General features: G+C 45.1%; 1 protein-coding gene across 5 annotated transcripts in view; it reads left to right on the top strand.

The window, feature by feature from the left end:
• The window catches only part of TNC (tenascin C), a 68,282-nt gene extending 51,741 nt beyond the window's left edge, over positions 1 to 16,541 (top strand). For 4 of the 5 annotated variants that reach the window (XM_027896678.1, XM_027896674.1, XM_027896675.1 and 1 more), the window contains 12 exons: positions 767 to 1,039; positions 4,853 to 4,975; positions 6,218 to 6,361; positions 7,453 to 7,572; positions 8,169 to 8,312; positions 9,355 to 9,485; positions 10,469 to 10,601; positions 11,540 to 11,691; positions 12,527 to 12,623; positions 13,409 to 13,570; positions 15,036 to 15,199; positions 16,381 to 16,541. In XM_027896678.1, coding sequence (XP_027752479.1) covers positions 767 to 1,039; positions 4,853 to 4,975; positions 6,218 to 6,361; positions 7,453 to 7,572; positions 8,169 to 8,312; positions 9,355 to 9,485; positions 10,469 to 10,601; positions 11,540 to 11,691; positions 12,527 to 12,623; positions 13,409 to 13,570; positions 15,036 to 15,199; positions 16,381 to 16,491 — 1,754 coding nt within the window. In that variant the 3' untranslated portion in view covers positions 16,492 to 16,541. The remainder of the gene's footprint in view (positions 1 to 766; positions 1,040 to 4,852; positions 4,976 to 6,217; positions 6,362 to 7,452; positions 7,573 to 8,168; positions 8,313 to 9,354; positions 9,486 to 10,468; positions 10,602 to 11,539; positions 11,692 to 12,526; positions 12,624 to 13,408; positions 13,571 to 15,035; positions 15,200 to 16,380) is intronic. The other variant, XM_027896677.1, reaches the window with a different exon arrangement.
• Positions 16,542 to 21,132: the final 4,591 nt, after the last annotated feature.

Below are 21,132 nucleotides of genomic sequence, written 5' to 3'. Positions count from 1 at the left end.
GAAATACAGGGGAATGTCTCCCTGTGGGAGGAGGAATTGCAGTGGAGATGCTGTGAGGCAGTAGCAGATCCAGCAGCATTTCTCTGGGTAGTGAGGCCTGACCACACTGAGTTAAAGATGTTTTGCAGGTGATTAATGTCTTACATCTCCAGGGATCCTTTTGAGTGGGTTCCTTTACTAAAGACAGTAGGTTTGGGTTGAAGTGTGCTGTGTGAGGGATGTGGATTTTCATGATTCCCCTTTGCTGCTGCAGCAGTTGTTTAACAGCAAAGGACTCATCTGACCAGAAGTGTCACAGATGCCAGAAGTGCATGAAATTAGGGGTTTGCATGGAGAAAAAGACTCTTTCCAGTGGCTTCTGTGTTGTTCTAACAGAGAGAGGCCTGACAGTGTTCCAGGCATGCCTGCAGTTCTATAACAAGCCTGTTTTTATTGTACATGAAGGTGTCACGTAGGTAGGGAGGGAAAAATGCACCATTAGCATGTGTAACTTTGCATGTTGGAGGCAGGGGTTGTATGTCCCTGCAGTGGATTTGCTGTTCAAGAGTGAAAGCTGGAATGGGCCTGCACACACTCACATTTATCCCCTTTGGTATGTTTATAACACTAATTATTTTTTTTTTTTTTCACTAGCTGGCAGATTGTTTCCCTTGTTTGAACTGTGGTTGGATTTTTGCAGTGTGCTATAGCCAGACCTTGGGCAGGTCTCTGATCAACTCATTAAACCCCCATTTCTTCTCCCTGCTGCTATCTTCTCCTTTTTTAGAAGCAGAACCCGAGGTCGACAACCTGCTGGTTTCAGATGCCACTCCGGATGGATTCCGCCTCTCCTGGACTGCAGATGACGGGGTTTTCAACAGTTTTGTTCTAAAAATCAGGGATACCAAAAGGAAATCTGACCCTCTGGAGCTGATAATCCCAGGCCATGAGCGCACCCAGGACATAACAGGGCTCAAGGAGGGTACTGAGTATGAGATTGAGCTCTATGGACTTAGCAGTGGACAACGTTCCCAGCCTGTAAATGCAGTAGCAACCACAGGTATTGTCTTTGCAGTAGGAAAAGTATAACCCATTGATTCCTGTTCTTTTCAGCACCTCTCATTTCCACAGCCAGCCCTTGCTGTTCCTGAAGTGTTTGAACTGTCTCCTGCATGTCCCTTATCCACTGGTTCAGTGTGGTTGTTTATAATCAGGCTCAGATTCTGCAGCTTCATCACTGTCTATTTGATATGGTTTAATTGAATTACTTTCATGATCTGGAATTAGGCAGCAGAGTCTGGCAATTAAAGCGCTGTCTTTGAGGGCCAAGAAATATTGTCTCTGCATCAGCCTTTTTCAGGGATTTCCTGTGGCTAATTACATCTCAGCACTGCACAACAATTTACCTCCTTAGAAAAGAATTACGACAAAATGAATTTACCAGAGCCACTGAGAAGTTTTATTTATGCCTTGATCAGCAAAAGCCTAAGCACCATTAACTTAGACTGATCTCACCAGGAGCAACATGTGCTCAGTAACTCAAATTAACTTGAGTTCCCTGCAATATCAAAGCTGTGATTTAGGTTCGTAATTGAAACATTTCATTTTGGCATGTTTGAATGAAGTGCTTCATTTTTTTTTCCCCCACCAAAATCATGGTTTCATTTTGAAACATATTTAAACCTAAAGCAAATGAATCCATGAGGAAATGAGTCCTGGATGGTCCTTTTGGGTCCCTTCCAGCTCAGGATGTGGCTCTAAGTTCAATGTGTGAGGAAGCCGACAGAAATCACTAGAAGAGGTGTTTTCCCAGCTGTCCCAGAACTCCAGGCAGCACCCAGGGCAAGGGCAGCAACAGCTCAATATTAAATAGCCTCCTGCTTCCCCCTGATGTCTGTTGGGCCGGTTGGGAGCAGCTCCACTGACAGCCATCACACCCCTTGGATAAACAGCCAGGGCACACACTCCCTCACCCAGACATTTACAGGAAGCAGAACATGCATCCATCACAAACTGTGCTCTCTGGGCTCCTACAGTGGGACTCCTAATGGAGAGGGATGTTTAAAGTCCACTGCACTTGGGAGCAGCATGTCCCCATTTCCCCTGACTTCCAGGATATTTATGGTAAACCACCGAGAGTTATCATTTTCCCCATGACTACATTCTTATTCACTTCTTTCAGGGAGATTTATGTCACCTCCTGAAGCCAACAGCCCAAAAGATGTTTGTCAGCTGGAAACAGCCCGTGGATAATTGACAATAGAGCTGGAGCCACAAAAATCCAGCTAAATAATGCAGACTGCAGGTTACACCACATTTGGGTGGTTGGGCTGCCAAGGCATCTAACTAATTTCTTTTTTAGGAGTTGATTACTGCACAAACATATGTGTATTTATAGCATTTCCAGTGTGGTTGCAGAGAAATATTTCCATCCATGAAGGGGTAATTCAGACAGGCTTATACTCAGCCATGCTTGATTCTGGCCTTTGTACAAGTAAGCAAGAAATAAATCAGCTAGAAAATCTTCAGCTTTAGTAGAGGAGATAGTGAAATAACATTTTTCTATGTCTCTCATGTTGGTCCTGCAGCTGGTACCTTGCTTGGAGGCTGAGGTGATCTCCTTTCCTCCCATCACACCAGGAATGTGATGGGAAAGCACTGGGCATGGGAGCTGACAATAAATGTCTTCCCACACCCATCACAAGGAGCTCTCCCTCCATAATTGACTCGTATGTAGAGGGGAACAGCAACAGTTTAATAATAATATCCTCTGTAGAAAATATGGGTTTCATGCTGTTACTTTCCTCTTCTCCTAACGATGTTTTGCCACACTGTGACAGCATTTTTCATCTGAGATGATCTCAGAACACTCCACACGCTCTTTATACATGATAAATGCAACCTGCTGCTTCCTCTGCTGCTTGGGAGAAGAAAGCCAGTGAACAACAAACTCTAGTTTGTTGGGAATGAAGGAACAATTAACAAAACCCATCCCTAATGAATAACAGCAGTGGGGGGCTTTAACAGCCTCACAGGAAGGTTCTGTCTCTCATACAGCTCTTGGAGAATGATGCTGGAGGATAAAGTCAATTAATTACCTGCACCTGCCCAACAGATGAGCTGAGGTTCTTTATGAGTGACAAGCCAGAAGCACATTTTCTCTGCCTGCTTAATTTTGGCTTTCAGGTAGCTCAAGAAGATGATTTTCTTTGCTTCTTTTAATTTCCCTGTGCTCAAAGGTACTACTCTCTTACGTCTCTGGGGCTCATTCCCAGACTGATGCTCTGTTGGTCCATTAATGGACTTTTTTTTGCCAGGTTCTCTCACAGGAAAATTGCTGCTGTTGGGATATCTGGGATTGTGGAAAACTCAGATACTCAGAGCTCTTCTTACCGCTGTTTGTTCTGCACCTGGTACAGAAAACAGGCATGAGCTCCATGGAATTGGGCCCAGCAGAGTCCAAGTGGGATGGATTGGTTATTTTATTTCCTGGGAAAGGCTGGAATTCCCCACATGTGTGAAAATAAGTGCTGGTCCATCTCTTTGGTCTCCAAAGAGCACTTTCCTTCAGCCATTCAGAGCACCTCTAATGTGAAGCAAAATCAATGTGATTTTCACTTCTCTCTGTTGGCCATTTCTTTTTTTTTTTTTGTGCACTTCACTTTCCTTCAGGCTGCCCTTAAAACAGGAACACCTGTAGCCCTTCCAAACCCCACCTTGCTTTGTTTTCTTTAATTCTTTTCTTTCCTTGGCTTTTCCACGTGAGCAAACCCCACAAACACAACGTCTCTGGTGAGCTGCAGAGGAATAATTTACATTTCTCTGGAGAGCTCAGTTGTTTTTCTTTCCTTGCCTTCCAGTTGATTTAGTGCAAGGCTGCTGGAGCTTTGGGGACACATGGAACAAACAGCCCTCTGACTTCTTTCCCTCAGACACGTTCTTTCCAAGCTATTTCAAGCCCAGTCCCTTTTCTTTTTCCCCTCTTCTTGCCCCCCTTCCCTGCCCTCAGCCTGTCTCCACTTCTCTTAATGTGGCTGATGCTTGGTATCAGCCTCTTTGTGCTACTCTGTGAGTGATATTTATTTTTTTTTTAACACACCAGAGTTATTTTGGTTACAGCCAAAAAAGCTGGAAAGTTTGGAAGTGTAATGTAAACCTTGGAGTGACAGGTCCTTCCGCCACGTCCTTCCAGAAGCCCTTTCCATGCTTGTTTTAGAGGAGCTTAATTAAGCCTCAAACTGGAATATTTCAGATATGTGTTGCTTTCATCTTAAGGGTGGGCCATTTTGGTGAAATTTCAATTCATGTGCTCAGAGACAGATTCCTGAAGAATCCAGGAGAAACTCTTGCTGTTCTAGTTTGAAGCCAGCAGAAGTTACAGGCAGTGCCTGGAGGAGCCTTGGTGGACTCCCAGCCTGAGTCCAGGTCTCCTTTAGGATCCTGCATTAGAAACTTTACTCCACTGCCAAGGGCTGGTGTTGCTGTGTGTCACTCTGGGACTCAATGGAAGGTCTAAAAATCATCCAAGTGAAACTGAGGTAGAAAAAGCACTAAATGCAGTCTTTCCTGGTTAATAGAATGGCAATTCTATAAATATTCCTCTGTGCTTTTATATAACATCTCTGTACACGTTGTATTTTAAAGTTATGTACTACTGTAATGGTCCTGAAAACAGGAGAATTTAGAACCAAGCAAGTGGTTGCTGTGATAAAACCGTGAACAGTTTGGTTGCATTTGTGTTATTTAGGACAGATCTTTGATAACCACCAACCCTTGGGATAGAGGGATAAGACAAATCGGTATTCCAGCACTAAGAGGCGATAACCAAACCATTTACCTTCTCTTTTCTGCGTGGTGTGTTCTCCTCTGACAGTCGTGGGGTCTCCCAAGGGAATTTCTTTCTCTGACATCACGGAAAATGCTGCCACGGTCAGCTGGACACCCCCCCGCTCCCGCGTGGACAACTTCAGGATCTCCTTCGTCCCCGTCACGGGAGGTGAGTGACCCTGAGGAGGGACAGGGAGGCAAGAGGGGGAACAAAAAGGGTTTGCTGTGCTGACATCCCCCTCTCAGTGCACACCCCAAATGATTTTTACACAATCAACTCTTTTTCCTGCACACCAGGAGGGTGGGTGTGGAACCAACAGTGCCCTCATTTCATGGACAAGAGTGGTGAGGGAGCTCAGGGGGAGATGCTGGAATGGTTGCTCTCCTAACATGTCTCTGTCTGAGCCTCCTCCTGCTTCCAAGCTGCCTCATTATTTTGTAGGCACTTTATGAGCTAAGCATATTGGAAAAGATGGCCCTTGGAAATAATAATCATAATCCGTGGTTATAAGAGTTTTCCAGTGCAGTGATTTTACTTAGAACTCCCCAGGGTTGTCTCATTCCACCCATTATAGCTCTGGTTTAGTGTTCAACTTTAAAAGCTCCCCGAACTTAAACTGATTTTTAGCATAATTTAGGGACATCTCTAAAGGGAAACAGCTAAAGAACAAACACTAAGGATGTCAGGAACAAAAAAGTCATGCTGTTGACAGAGACAATTAAAGATTTATGCCTTCAGGCAACATGAACTGTAAGCACATGTGTAATTTTAAATATATAGCAGTTCCACAGAAGAAAAGGAATCCACAGTCATAGAGTTAGGCACTTGTCTAAGTGCTTCCCTGGAATAAACCCAGAATTTGAAATAAATCCATGTCCTAAGTCTTCACCACACATGCAGCACCTCTTAAAATAATATAGGATACATCCTTATTCCAAATGCAGTGGGTAAAGGAGGAATGTCCAGCCCTTACCAGAAACAAAGCAGGTCTAAGCTTCAAGTCCTGTCCTTGCAGGTGTTTGAACTTCCATGTGGAGAGTGCTGTGTTTTCTTCTTACACCTTGTTCTTGAAATTGGATTTTTCTGAACAGAAATCCTGAAATCACTGACTGGTTTGGGCCTGAAGGGACCTTAAAGCTCATGTCATTCCACCCCCTGCCATGGGCAGAGGCACCTTCCATTAGAAATATTACTTTTTTTCTCACTGAATACAAACCAATTTCTTAGATTTGGGTGTTATTGCATCAATATTTTGCCGTGAGGCTGCTCTTTGACATCAGTGATTGTAACTACCTGGGAAAAGTCTCCTCTTCCTGTACAATGTCATAATGTCTTCACCTAGAAATGCATTCTTCAAGCTTTTACTGGAGGGTTGTGTCACTAATCCCTTGGCATTTGGCCTCTTCCCAGGAACTCCAAATGTTGTTACGGTCGATGGAAGCAAGACGAGGACCAAGCTGGTGAAGTTGGTCCCGGGTGTAGATTACAACGTCAGCATCATCTCTGTGAAGGGCTTTGAGGAAAGTGAGCCCATCTCTGGCATCCTGAAAACAGGTAATCCAGAGGGAGGAAATAGCAGGTTTTCAAATGTCTCACCTGCAGACCCACTGAGATCCCATTTCTGCTGTCCACACAAACCCTGAGAAGCTTTTTGCCCGCTCCTTCTTGATGCCTTTGCATTTCAGATGAGCATTTAGATGCATTTTAGAACTTGTAAGTTTGATCAGGCTTCCACTTCCTAAGTGCTAAACCAACTTGTTCATGTATTTACAGTCCTAATTCAGCAGGAAAAAAAAAAAAAAAACCAACCCAGAAGTTTAATTAATGCCATTTTTGAGATGAGGGAGCAATGATGAGACCAGTTTCTGCTGTGGAGTCAAACTCCACATCTCCCATGTTCCAGCCTGTTCTAAGCATAAAAACATTCTCTCTCCTATTTTTTCTTCAGTGGAGCTTTAAATATCCCTGCAGGAAATGAGGTTCCACTCTGCTCCCTGCACCCTTCATTCTTCATTTCTGGGGGTTTAACAGGCATCCAGAGAACTGAGGCAAGGAGCAAGATTATGAGTATCAGATAATAACAGCAGATTTATAGCCCATTGCAGGTGTTCTGGAGGGAGAGATCCATCCTAATTCAGGGAGAGCATAAACCCACGTGAAAAATAGAGTCCTACAAGGAGTCAAGGCAGGACATGGGGAGATTTTGGGTGGTTGGCTGGCTGTGGGATTGATTTATTTCCAACTTGCAGGGCAAGCTGCTGGAAGGTCACAGTGGCCATCAGTTGCTGTCACTTTAGTTATTTTTCCCAGCTCTGTCTCCTGAGTTTGCTCCAAAAACAGCCCAGATTTGAGAGTGTGGAGAGAAATACATCAGCTCTGACAGAGCTGTTAAGATTGATGGTATTGAGGCTGATGTGAGAACATGGTTAGTTCTCTCTGTTCCCAGTGTTCCATCTCCCCAGGCATTGACCTCCCTTTCCAGTGGAGGCTCTTTGTGTCTCTTTATAGGCACTGACGTCTTTCCTGAGGAGCTCCACAATTCCAAAGGGGATCATAAAAGCTGCACCAAGGCATTTTCTATCATATATTTACAACAGAGTCGAGAATATTCGTCTAATTTCTTCAATCTGGTTCTTTTTCTCCAGCTCTGGACAGCCCCTCAGGCCTGGTAGTGGTGAACATCACCGACTCTGAGGCTCTGGCAACCTGGCAGCCAGCAATTGCTGCTGTGGATAATTATGTGGTGTCCTATGCTTCTGAGGAAGGTGAGAAGAGTCAGGGATGACTGGGGAGGTGGGGGGTTACAGCTCTCCAGAGATGCTCAGGTGTAAGTGCCACGAAGATCAGAGACTCACAGAGTATCCTGAGTTGGAAGGGATGGCCAAGGATCAGCCAGTCCTGCCCAGGACACCCCAACAATGCCACCCTGTCCCTGAGAGTGTTGTTCAAACACTCCTTGAGCTCTGGCAGCCTTGGGGCCACGACCAGATGACAGGGGGCTGTTATTTGAAGGAGGTGCCTTGCTGGAAGCATTTTAAAAACTCTCATTTTAGTTGAGCACTTTCAGTTCAACCACGGACAGAGAGAAGGGAGATTCTTGCGAAGCAAAGGTGGTGCTATAATTCCTGTGAACACTAGAGAGTGCTCATACTTTTAGATAAAGGTCTCTGGTGTTAATTCAGAGCCAGCAGAGGTGCCAGCACAGAGCTGGGCTCTGAGCTCTTACTATTCTGCAATTGCACCCAGCCAGTCAAAAAACAAATCAGTGAATAAATCAGTGGAGTCGAGCATGGCGTGAATGCCTGAATGATGCTTCTCTTCTCATTTTTTTCTTGTCATCTCTTCTGTGTTTTCTTCTCAGAGCCAGAAGTCACTCAGATGGTGTCAGGGAACACTGTGGAGTATGACCTGAAGGGCCTCCACCCTGCCACCAAGTACACGCTGAGTGTCCACGCGCTGAAGGACACGCAGAGGAGCGAGACCCTCTCCACGCAGTTCACCACAGGTGTGTCCCACCTACCTGCAGGGACAGCTGCCACCTCTGCCAGTCCCACCTGCCGCTGCTTTCATCAAGCCAGGCAGCACATTGTGCTTTTTTCCACTAGAAACCTGAATGTTGGCAGTGTCTGCATCTCACTCGCTCTGGTGGAAGCCTAGAGGTGGTTCTGTGTCACCAGTCCTGGAGACTCAGAGCAGGGGATTTTCTTTAAGGGATGATGTTGGGCTACCAGTGTTAAAGGTGCCCAGTTGGTTTTCCATGAGCATCCATGAAATTATGGATATTCCTCATTTTCCTGCCTGTACTTGGCTTGTCCCAGAGAATTAACTCGAGAGCCAAGAGCTGAGCCACCCCAGTCTAGAGTTATAATCACAGTGGAGAAGGAAATGTGTAGCCAGACCGAGTATGAAAAGTTTCCCTCTTCAAAAGAGTCATCATTGGAACCAAAGATTTATTTAATTGTATTTTATTTTATTATATTTTATTTATATATTCTCTCTATATAGTATATAATACATATTATATAAAATATATATTATATTAAAATATATAATATATGTTATATATTTACAGTATATATTATATAAAGACACATTTGTGTACATTTTATATATTTATATATTATACAAATATATATTTTATATTACACATTTTTAGTATATATTATGTAAATACATATATTTGTATGTATTTAATATATCTATATAACTAAATATTTATTTATTTATACAGCTATACCAATCTGTCTTCTTGTGTGAAATAACGAAATGCACAATTGTGTTTCCAAAGACACTTCAATGCAACTGCTCATAAACTAAAAGGCCTGGGACAAGCCAATATTTTAACTTAGATAAAGCCAACACCTTTATGTTTAACCCCCCCAATGGCAAAATTGCTTTTTAATCACCAAATTTAGGTGGAAATGTTTTTTAATTTCAAAATTTCCGTGGAGGAAAGGTTTATTTTTTCTGGCCTGTTTTAATGTGCTGCCCATAAGATGGTCAGTGTGTTAGAGGTGTGATTGCAACTGCTCTGGTGTCTCCCTCAGGCCTGGACGCTCCAAGAGATTTAAGTGCCACTGAGGTTCAGTCAGAAACAGCTGTGATGTCTTGGAGGCCTCCACGTGCTCCAGTCACTGGGTATCTCCTGATTTACGAGTCCATTGATGGCAGAGTCAAGGTACAGCACTGGGAACCAAATCAGAGGGGTTTTGCCTCAAAATTGGGCAGCAGAGATACTCTGAACTGTCCAGCAATGGGACATAATCACGTGCCTTAAATTAAATATAGTAAAATGCTAATTAGCTCTTTCAGTGCCAGACTGAACACAAATGCGTTTAGAACTGCTTAAGTACTTTCCTACATCATTATTCCCTGGAACAGGAGCTCTCCATTGCAACCTGAATTTTGACACTCACCTCTCCACAATGCAGATTAAAGCACAAACAAGGGTTTTTCCCCTCATTCCAAACCTGTGTTGTGGAATAAACTCGCACACCCCAAAGGATGGCATTCCCCTTTCTAAACTCAGGAGAACCCATCCCTGGGGTCTTCTAAGGCAGGATGAATCACCTTTGGAAGTGCCTCTTGTTCTCCAGTATTTTTGTTCTGCTCCTACATAATTAGATGACACCAAGTGCTTGAATATGAACCAGGTGAATTCCAAGAAAGAAATCCAATTTTGAATGCCCAGCCTGGTACATCAGAGACAGTTCTGAATTCCAGGAAGGCAAATTCCCTAAGCAGACTGAAGATCAATCTTTTACTGTGACAGAAAAACAGCCTTTCAAAGACTGGAGTGTAACATTTCCTTGTCCTAAAGGATGATTCTTCCCAAGCTTTTATGACTTTCACAACATGCACGTTCAAGGCATGTAAACATTTCTGCTGCCTTGCTTTTAAACCACACAACTTGTGCATTATGATGGGAAAAACTAATTTCCAGGCAACTTCTATTGAACTTTTAGGGAAAGTCAGCTTGATAAAAATCTTCAAGGAATAAGTTTGTATTAATAGTTTTGTGTTAATTAATCTAGATGATTAAAAATATCATAAATAATTACCACCAAAAATGGTGTGACAGCCTAAAATATGTAACCATTCTGGTCATTATGCTTTTCTTTTTTCTCTGAGATTTCCCTGTATTGTTTTTCCTCTCCCTAGGAGGTCATCCTAAATCCTGAGACAACTTCCTACAGCCTGGCAGAGCTGAGCCCATCCACCCAGTACACCGTGAAACTCCAGGCCTTAAGTGGATCCCAGAGGAGCAAAACAATCCAGACTATTTTCACCACAAGTAAGGACTTCAGAGCACGTGCCCAGCTGAAATAATCTAAATTACTGCTCTCAGGACAGAGCTGAGCTCTGCAATAAGGACAAACAGACCTCATAGAAGAGTTTAATCCTATTTTTATTATGCACTTGTAGAGTTGGTGCAAAGTCTCCAGAGTTCCCCCTGAGCTGTCATCTGCTTTCCCCAGACTGGCAGGATGAAATTCTTAACTAATATTCATCCACATCACCTCTCTCTGATGACACATCCTGCCTTTCCCATGTAAAATATCAAAAGGAACTCTTTAAAATCCAGCTGACACCCTGATTTGCCTCTGAGCTGAGAAAGCAAATCAGTGTTTTGAGCTGAAATGAAGCAAACCACGAACACACGTGAGTTCAGTGGTCTGAGGAAATGAATTTCTGGGCAGTTTTTCCTCCTCTTTCTGGGATGAGTTGTCTGAAAGCCACCCTGCTCCAGCCCTAACAGGACAGCTCCCCAGTGAGCTGGATGCAGGAATAAATTGCCTTCTCTGACTGGCTTCTCCCAATTAATTTATTTTTGGGTGAAATCCTGTCTTTATATTCCCCCTCCCTTTTCTGTCCCCTGATGAGAGATTGGTAGATTTGTGTTAACCCAGAAGTTGCTGTACCAGAGCTCAGGACATTTCAGTATTTAGCTGGAGATGCATTCCCTCCTTGTGGGGACTTTCCTGGCATTCCCAGCACTTCCAAAAGTGCAGACAGATGTGCAAAAGAATATCCAGAAGAAGAATTTTCATCATCTGCTTTTTCCTGTGAGTGTTTTATGGGCTGTAATCATAAACCTGTTTGCAGGTTCTGTACCTGGCTGTGCCCTTGACCCACTTGGCAGTGGATTCTCCTGACTCATCTGTATTAGAAATTCCTTGTATTCTTTGCTGATATTTTTAAGGACTGCTCTGTCTTTTCTTGTGTGTGCAGCTGGGCTGCTCTACCCTTACCCCAAGGACTGCTCCCAGGCCCTCCTGAATGGAGAAGCCACCTCTGGGCTCTACACAATTTACGTGAACGGGGACAAGGCTCAGCCTCTGCAGGTCTACTGCGACATGGGCGAGGATGGGGGCGGATGGATTGTGAGTATTGGGCAGCAGATCCCACCCTGCTCCTCTGGGACATCCCTCAGAGTGTTTATTTTATCGGAGTAGGGCTGACTTGTCTATAAATCTGGGCAATTTTATCCTAAAACAAGGTTACCAGCTCTTTCTGTAGCTGGAGGAGAGAGAGGAGTCTCCAAAGGATGGGTCACATCAGTGGTTTGAGCAGCTTGGAAAGGCACTGATCCCTCTCCACTGGCTACAGGGGCTGAAATGGCCATCTTAGATTGCTACACACCTTCTAAATAGTTAACAAGATGAGGGGAAGGGGAACTGACTTTATTTGGATAAGAGAGAGAGTGAAGGAGGTTAAAGCACAGCCCAGGAGGAAGGTTTGTTCAGCACATGGAGTGGTGGCCAACCAGGCTTCCCAGGCCACTGCACAAGGGACAATAAAGGAATGGCATTAAAAATGTGCTGATATCCTCGAATCTGAACGTGCCAGAGGGACCCAGGGCACAGGAAGGAAAAAGGAGCTGGAGAAATGCCTGGCTAGGAGAGAGGGAATGGAGAAATCCTTTGGCTGAGGAACACAGAACTGCCAGAGGGTTGTTAAAAGGGCAGAGAGCAGGAACTGAAAGGCAACATCAGGTAGGGGAGCCTGGGAACCCAACAGAGAAACCAGAGCCTTAAAAAACCAAAGGAGCATCCAACAGTCTGGGTATAATTCAGTAACTATAGTGAGACTCTGCTTTGGGTGGTATAAGAGGGAGGGAAGGAGTGTGAAACTCTTGTGCTTGCAAAAGCCCCAGGGCTTGTCCCCTCTCTGCCCAGGGCAGTCTGTCCATAACAATTGTTCCATGTGGGGTTGTAGGTGTTCCTGAGGCGTCAGAATGGAAAGGAAGATTTTTACAAGAACTGGAAGACTTACGTGGCAGGTTTTGGAGATCCCAAGGATGAATTCTGGATAGGTGAGTGGCAAAAGTTTGTCCTTTTTTTTTTAATTAAAAAAAAGACCAGAAGATTAGGAACCACTTAGAAGCTTCCACTTAGTTGGCAAGAGTGTTTGTAAAGGGGAATGGGGTCTGGTGGAAGGAGAGCAGGGGCATCCTCTGTGCGGGGGGCTGAGGTCCAAACCTGTCCCTCCCACTGCAGTTCAGAGATGTCATGTTTGGGTCACTACCCAATGCCCACTGGTGCTCTGGAAGAAGTCACAGTTAACCTGAGAAGTAACTGCAAACCACCTTCTTCCTGTGCTCCTGGGACACCCCCAGCAACAGAACCTTGTGATTCAGGGGAATCCAAGCATGGAAAATAGACGTAGAAAACCAACGTTTTGGAAAAGAGAAGTGAATCTCCTCACACTCAGGAAAATAGAAGTAAAAAGCCTACATTTTGGGAAATATAAGTAAAACCCCCACATTTTGGAAGGTGGAAGTAAAACCCCACGTTTTCGAAGACTGTGCAGCATTTTATTTGGTTGTCAATGAAAGACAATGATGATCACACGGCACAACTTTGAGTGCTTCTCCCAATGGTCTTCCTGCTTCTCTGGTTGCAAGTTAAGAGCTGTCTCAGTCAGCCTGGGTTTATTTATTTGCTGTTGTGCTGCCATCACCTTAAAGCTGAACTTTCCTCCCCAGTGTTTGTGCCCTGCTCTGTTCCTTCAGCCTCCTCTGCTCCCATTTACAGGATGACACGATGGCAGAGAAACAAAACACGGAGAGACAAACAAACTGCTCCTTTTTGTCCACAGGTCTGGAGAACCTGCACAAAATCACTTCTCAGGGGCAGTACGAGCTGCGTGTGGACCTGAGGGACAAGGGGGACACAGCCTATGCTGTCTATGACAGGTTCAGTGTGGGGGATGCCAAGAGCAGGTACCGCCTCAGGGTGGATGGGTACAGTGGCACAGCAGGTGAGAGCAAATATTGATCTTTTTCCCTTCTCATTTATGATTTCTTCCTCACTGGCTCAGTGTAATTATGTGTGTGTTGACCAGTTCACAGCAGGTACCTTTTCTTTGTGTAAGGTGTTTGAAAATAGGAATGTATCAGTGTGTTTTATGGTTCCATTTTAAATCCTCCAGTCATGTTGGTGCCACATTTCATGGCCTGCTTATGACAGGATTTAAACAAGTATATTAAACCACAGCATATATCTCATCTGGCCAATCTTGACCCTCTTCTGTGACATTGATTGTTTTCCTTCTCCTTTATGGTTTTCTCCCCATTGGCTTGTGGTAACTATGTGAATGTTAATCACCAGCACAGCAGGTACCTCTTCTCTGTTAGGTGTTGCAAAATATCAGTGTATTTTATGTTTCCATTTTAAATCCTCCAGTCATTTTGGTGCCACATTTCATGCCACGCTTGTGACAGGATTTAAACAAGTATATTAAACCACAATATATCTCATTTGGCCAATCTCGCCTGTCGTTTATACAGCTAATAATAGCTTGGCACAGCCTCATTCCTTGTCAGTAGAATTTGCAGCAAAGTCCTGCTTTAACATGATTTATAATTTTGTTGAACAAATCAGCTGCCTTTTGTAATCATGCTGGGGCAAACCCTGCAGCCCTTACTGAGTCCTCTCCAGGGCTTCAGAGGATTAAGAGATAAATCCAGTTTCACAACCTGTCTTATAAGGAGATAATTTCACGCTGCTGGTGCAAAGATGTGTGTGTGGGCTCTGTCCTGTGACCAGCACGTGAACTTTATGCACAGACTGTAGAGGTACAAAGGATATGCAGCAGCAGAATCAGTATCTGTTTAGTTTAGGCGGGATATTGGGAAGGAATTCTTCCCTGTGAGGGTGGGGAAGGCCTAGCACAGGCTGCCCAGAGAAGCTGTGGCTGCCCCATCCCTGGAAGTGTCCAGGTTGGAGCAACATGGGCCAGTGGAAGGTGTCGCTGCCCATGGCAGGGGGTGGAACAAGCCAATCTTTAAGGTCTCTTCCCACCCAAACCATTCCAGAATTCTATGATTTAAGGCAAATACACTGGCGCAGGTTGGTAGTAGCTGCTACAGCTGGTAGGATTCAGTCAATGTGGAGACTCCTTTGGTTTTGATTCCCTCCTTGTGACTTGGTTTGTCCACACTGTACAGGGCCAAAATCCAACTTTCAATCAAGCTGCGTAAAAACAAAAATCCACTTAATATGCTGGGGATTAGAAACCACCTGGAAAAATACTTTTATTTGCCTGTGACAACAAAAATTGTGTATTTCCTTCTGTATTAAAACAAGTCAAGTTATAAAAACTTAGATACACAGCCAGGCTTTAGAGAGTGCCTGGCAAAGTCCAAACATTTGCTCCAGAATGGGTATTCCCGTGAAAAACCAGGCAAAACACTGACCTTGCTCTTTCATCTCCCCCCATCCAGGTGACTCCATGACCTACCACAATGGAAGGTCCTTCTCCACCTTTGACAAGGACCACGATTCTGCCATCACCAACTGTGCTTTGTCATACAAAGGTGCTTTCTGGTACAAGAACTGCCACCGGGTCAATCTGATGGGCAGATACGGGGACAACAACCACAGTCAGGTGAGTTTGGAAGCTTCTGTAATCCAGGAGAAAAAGGGGAATTGCAATAATGGATCTGTCTTATCGTTCAGCCAGATATCAGAGCACCAACCCAGCCCATTCTCTGGGATCACAGAGAAACACACTGGCAGTTGCTCACAAAATAAGGATTTAACATCAGCAGTTGAAATGTTGATACTTTTGTCTGGTTTCCCAAGAGAATATCCCAATGTGCAGGGAACAATTAGAGTTTTCAATATGTGAAGCAAAATGTTCTTCCTGCCCTGAAAGATGGACAAGGAGGGACAGCTCTGGGGGCTCAAGATGCTGGACCTGGTCCAGGGCAACCCCTGGGTCAATCCAGGCTGGGAATGGGCAGATGGAGCAGCACCTGCTGGGAAGAAAGGTCTGGGGGTGCTGGTGGGGGAGAGGTTGGACATGACCCAGACCAGAAACCCCCATGCCCTTGGCTGATCCCTCAGTGTGGGCAGCAGAGCAGGGGGGGATTCTGCCCCTCTGCCCCCTCAGGTGAGATCCCACCTGAAGAGCTGGGGAACAGCCCTGGGGAACAGCACAGCAAGGACATGGAGCTGCTGGAGAGAGGCCAGAGGAGGCACCAAGATGGTCAGAGAGATGGAGCAGCTCTGCTGGGAGGAAAGGCTGGGAGAGCTGGGATTGTTCAGCCTGGAGAAGACAAGCTTTGGGGTGACCTGATTGTGGCCTTCCAGAGCCTGAAGGAGCTACAGGAAAGATGAAGAGAGACTATTTACAGGGACCTGAATGACAGGACAAGGGGGAAGGGCTTCAAACTGACAGAGAGGAGGTTTAGATATTAGGAAGAAATTCTTCCCTGTGAGGGTGGGGAGGCCCTGGCACAAGTTGCCCAGAGAAGCTGTGGCTGCCCCATCCCTGCAAGTGTCCAAGGCCAGGTTGGACGGGGCTTGGAACAACCTGGGCTGGTGGAAGGTGTCCCTGCCCATGGCAGGGGGGGGAACAGGATGCTCTTTAAGGTCCCTTCCAACCCCAACGATTCTATGACAGCCTGTGGGTGGGTCTGGACAGGTTGTACATTCCCTGGGCTTCCCAAAGCCCCTCCTTGTTGTGCCCAAACCAGAAAACAACCCCAGTGTGAAAGGAAAGCAGCAAAGTCTGACCACAGGAGTGAATGTGTGACCCACCACTCCCCATCTTCTCCTTCCCAGGGCGTGAACTGGTTCCACTGGAAGGGCCACGAGTACTCCATCCAGTTCGCTGAGATGAAGCTGAGACCCTCCAGCTTCCGAAACCTGGAAGGCCGACGGAAGCGAGCGTAGAGCCCCGGGGAGGGCAGGGGGATGGGGGGGGACAGATGGACAGGGGGGTGTGAGGAGGTCCTGTGGCACGGCTGGGGTGGCTCTGAGGAGCTGGCAGCTGTCCCAAAGCACGGGTGACCCGCGGCCCCGTTGCCAACAACAGGCCTTAAACACCCCGGCTTAAATATTCCAGCTGCCCAGCAGTAACGTCCTCCACACCAAAGACAACCATCTCAAGGGTTGGATGTTGGGTTAATTAATTTTTTTTTTTTTTTAATTATTATTATTGGGTTTTTTTTCCCAGAAACGCTCTGGGCTCAAAGTTCTTCCACGTTCTGAGTATCTCTTAGGTGGCCCAGGGGAGGGGAGGGAGAACAGCTTTGTACATTGGTAGTTTGTTTTAGAACCAGCCATATTTTACACAGGGAAATGTGTTAAGATTAATTGTCATCATTATTATTATTATTATTATTGTTGTTGTTGTTGTTAGTTATAATGGAAATTTGTCTGTTGTTTGAAAGCCTTTTTTTTATATATATCAAGTACCACAGAGAAAGAGGGGATGGGAAGGGGAAAACAGTTTGATTTTAGGCTTAAGCATGAGATTAATATTATTAATATAAAGACAAAGTAATAATAATAATAATGATAATAATAATAAGCTATGTTTTTGTCATTTTGAAGAGAACCATGCTTTGGGAAACACAGCAGGACAGTGTCTGATTGTAAATTTTTTTTTTTTATAAATAAAAGCACAATTACTTTTAAATAAATTTCTACCTTTTTTTTTTTTCATACATGTTGAGTTTGTGCATGTCCAGGATATATTTAGATGGGGACATAAAAGACAGGCTGAGAATGATAAGGCTGCTGAGCCCCTACTGAAAACTGTTCCTTTAATCAGTGACTGGTTGTAAGTATTTTGGTGGGTTTGTTCCAGTGAAATGCCCGCGAGGATTTGGTTGCTTTCCAAAACTTTTCCTGCCCGAAAAACCTCTTACTTGTTTTTCTGAGTGTTACTCCCTCCAGGTGGGAATAACTAACAAATGCAAGGAGAATACAGAGTTGTTGTTAGGAACCATTGGCAGCTTTGAACACTTATGTAAATAAAGGGCTCTCTCTTTTTTTTTTTTTTTTTTAATATGATGAAAATAAGTGTAGTTCCTATGTATCACCCTCTTCAGTTGAAGACAATAAAAGACCTTTTGTTTTAATCCAGTCTCTCTACCCTACTTCAAGGTTGCATTTTTCAAAGAGAACAAGTGTTTTTGTTTCTTCCTCAGTGCTATGTAAAATATCACTAAAAACCTTCGAAACCCGGAGGGAGGAAAGGAAGGAGGGAGGGAATCACTTCACTCTTAGGTCCCATCTTCCTAAGTTATATAGATGTATTTTGTTGTAATACTGTTGTTATTTTTAATTGCAGTCCTTCCATCATTGTGTTTCTGGGCTGTAGCTGAGCACTAACCCTTGGGGAGGGTTGGAATGAATCCAGAGGAGGCCATGGAGATGCTTCAGGAGCTGGAGTCCCTCTGCTCTGGAGCCAGGCTGGGAGAGCTGGGGGGGTTCACTGGAGAAGAGAAGGCTCCAGGGAGACCTGAGAGCCCCTGGCAGGGCCTAAAGGGACTCCAGGAGAGCTGGAGAGGGACTGGGGACAAGGGATGGAGGGACAGGGCAAGGGGAAATGGTTGTCCTTGCCCATGGCAGGGGGTGGGACTGGATGATCTTTAAGGTCCCTTCCAACCCAAACCATTCCATGATTCCATGGTCACATCCCAAGACCATCCTGCTGTTCACAGTCTTGACTGAAGCCTTGGCAGTGCCCCCGTGGGAAGAGCCTGGTGGGTACCCCCCTAATGCCAGGGTGTAACTGGGACCACCCTCACTGTGAGAGAGCCCTGGGCCAGCAGGAGTTGCTGGATGGGGACACAGAAGGTGCTGCCAACAGGAGCCCCCCAAAACCTGTGAGCTTTGCTTTATTAATAATCAGTCTCAGCAGCAGATTCGTGTTCAAAAACCATTTGAACGTGGCAGTTGAGGACAAGACTTAATGAGGAACAGGATGATGCTTGTTTGGCTTGATGATCTTAGAGGTGCTTTCCAAGCTGGATGATTCTATGATTCCACATTTCAGAAATGTCTGATTTCTGTCGGCATTCATAGCTGCATTTCCCAGGAATTGCCTCCCACCAGGCCCAGCTCACCTTTGCTGGGCAGGGCTTTGGGAGCACAGACTGGGCCACACAGGGCTGGTGCAGAGGATTCACCCTCTGTGGGAGCAGGCAATGCCTGGCTGGGGAAGTGGGAGAATTCCTAAAAGAATTAATAAAACTTTGGAAATCATCTGCTCATCCAGGGAGTATTCCAGCATCCCTTGGCAGCCCTGCTCTCTCCTGCTCCATCCGAAGCCTGGCTGCCAGCAGATGGCACAAGGGGTCCGTGTGCTTTGGGCTGTGCCTGCTCTGGCAGCACCTGGAAATCCTGTGGATATCCAGCATCACTCCAGACACTGCCACTCCTCACTGCTGTGGTGACACCCAGCACTCTGAGCTTCCTCCCTGGCTTTGATGTCTCTGCGACAGTGGTTTTGTTAGGAAAACAAAATCTGTATTTAATAACCCATCACCCCATGGCCACACAGCAGGAGCTTTTATTTTATCTTATTTATTTTATTTATCTTATTTATTTTATCTTATTTACCCATAAGACAAAGTTAATTTTTGGCTGGCAGGAGCAGGACCTGAGTCAAAAGCAAAAGCAAACATCGAAGAGAGACTTCCTTCGTTAATATTATTCCATGTAATTTGAATTTTTTTCTCCCCTCCCTCCCAACTGAAGTTATATTACTGAATATTGTTTGTTTTGCACAGGGAACACAAGTGTCCTCTGACCTCTCAGAGCACTGGCAAGGGTGTGAGCTGCAGCACTGTATTAAATTCATCATCTATAATTAATAGCCCTCCTTTGGTGTTTATCACAGTAAATGAAAGGCAGCATAAAAAAGAACAAATCCAATAATGAGGTAACATGCTCTTCTCTCCAGATGCTTTCCAAGTTATTAGGAAATGGCACTAAATCCGTGTAACTGGGCCCTTGGAAGCTCTTGCAGTCTGTTTGCAGACATTCAGGGCAAGAACTGACATTTATGAAATGATTTCCTCGTTCCCAGTCCCAGCCCGAAGCTGCCTGTCCCTGGCTGTGGTGTCATTTACCTTGGCAGCTCCACGAGAGCTGCTGGAGACGGCTCAGGTTTGTTCCTCGCTCCAGAACAGACTCTGCACAGGAGCAGGACGATATTTCCCGTCATTACTCACTGACAGATGCCCTGTTTGGTATTTGTTACTGCTGTGAGAGAGGAACTGGCAAATCCTGGGAGTAAAACATGCCAAGACACCCCTCAGAACTGGCACGAGCTTTGATTTGGTACCAGCGGCTCCACCACGGGCTGCTGGAAAGGATATGCCCTTTCTGGGTCCTCTTTCCTGATTGTAAATCGTGAGAATTAGTTTAAAAACATCCTCAGTTTTGAAATCTATTTATAAACCTGCCCAACCTTAGTGCTGGTGTTAATCCTTAACGTGACCAAGCAGTTTGGAAGCCTCCAGGGGGCAGGAGAGGAAGGGCTTCAAAAATGTTTAAGCAGCGAGATTCGAGGTCTCAAAGGCACTGAAGGAGGTATTTGGGAGCTTGATTTATATGGATTTATAGGGTTAGGACTGTGTCCATAAGGTATTTTTGAGACAAAGCATCTTTTCCAGTGTCACTCTCCTGCTCTTACTGCAGCCTGAGCAAGATATCAGGCTTGGATTTCTGCAGTCTGGGTGAGGTGAGTGCTTAAAGCAGTTGGGAAAAAGTCAGCTGGATGGATAATTCTGGGGGACTGAGGCTGAAGCTGATGGCAGGTTTTAACCTAATAAATCCTCTGTCTTTTTGTGAGGCTTGGACTATTAAGTGATGTGTTTTTTCCTGAATCCAGGCACAACTGTGAGGCCACACTGAGTGAGTGACATCCAGTGTGATGCGGGAGATGATAGATACTTTAAATTCCTCCATCTACCAGAGTAATACCGTGATATCATCTCAGTCTGACTCCAGGAGAAGATCCTCCTCTGCTGCACCACCTCTGGGTGCAGCTCCCTCACCTCTTCTCCTGTTGCAATTCCGTTCATGGGAACTGATCTCACCTATTTCTGGGCTAAATGTCACCACAAACCCAGGGAATCTTGCCTGAGCCTGCACTGGTGAATGAGCCCAAGCATTGCAGTGACTTGTGACAAAAAACACCTTTTAGTTCCCATCTTCCCTGTACAAGGATGTCACTTCATTCAAAATTCCAAGTTTGATTTGCTTTACTTTAAGAGCAGTTGGGCATAACTGGGGGTTAAAGAGCATGAAAATGAAGAAATTAAGTGTAGAGTGATCAACTGGCTGCCCCTGCCACCCATTTGGTCTCAGTCCACTACCTGAACCCAAAACTGCAGCCTTGAAAAACCATCTTGTGGCTGCCACATTAACTCTGAGGGCTGTTAAACTCTGCAGGAACAGTTCTCCTCTCTTCTCTTCTCTTCTCTTCTCTTCTCTTCTCTTCTCTTCTCTTCTCTTCTCTTCTCTTCTCTTCTCTTCTCTTCTCTTCTCTTCTCTTCTCTTCTCTTCTCTTCTCTT

The sequence above is a fragment of the Empidonax traillii genome, unplaced genomic scaffold, assembly GCF_003031625.1.
Source record: "Empidonax traillii isolate 1590-97213 ecotype Southwest subspecies unplaced genomic scaffold, ASM303162v1 scaffold510:size820377, whole genome shotgun sequence".
NCBI classification, from domain to species: Eukaryota; Metazoa; Chordata; class Aves; order Passeriformes; family Tyrannidae; genus Empidonax; species Empidonax traillii.
Note: the sequence above shows the minus strand (reverse complement) of the source record. Positions and strands in the feature narration are given on the sequence as shown.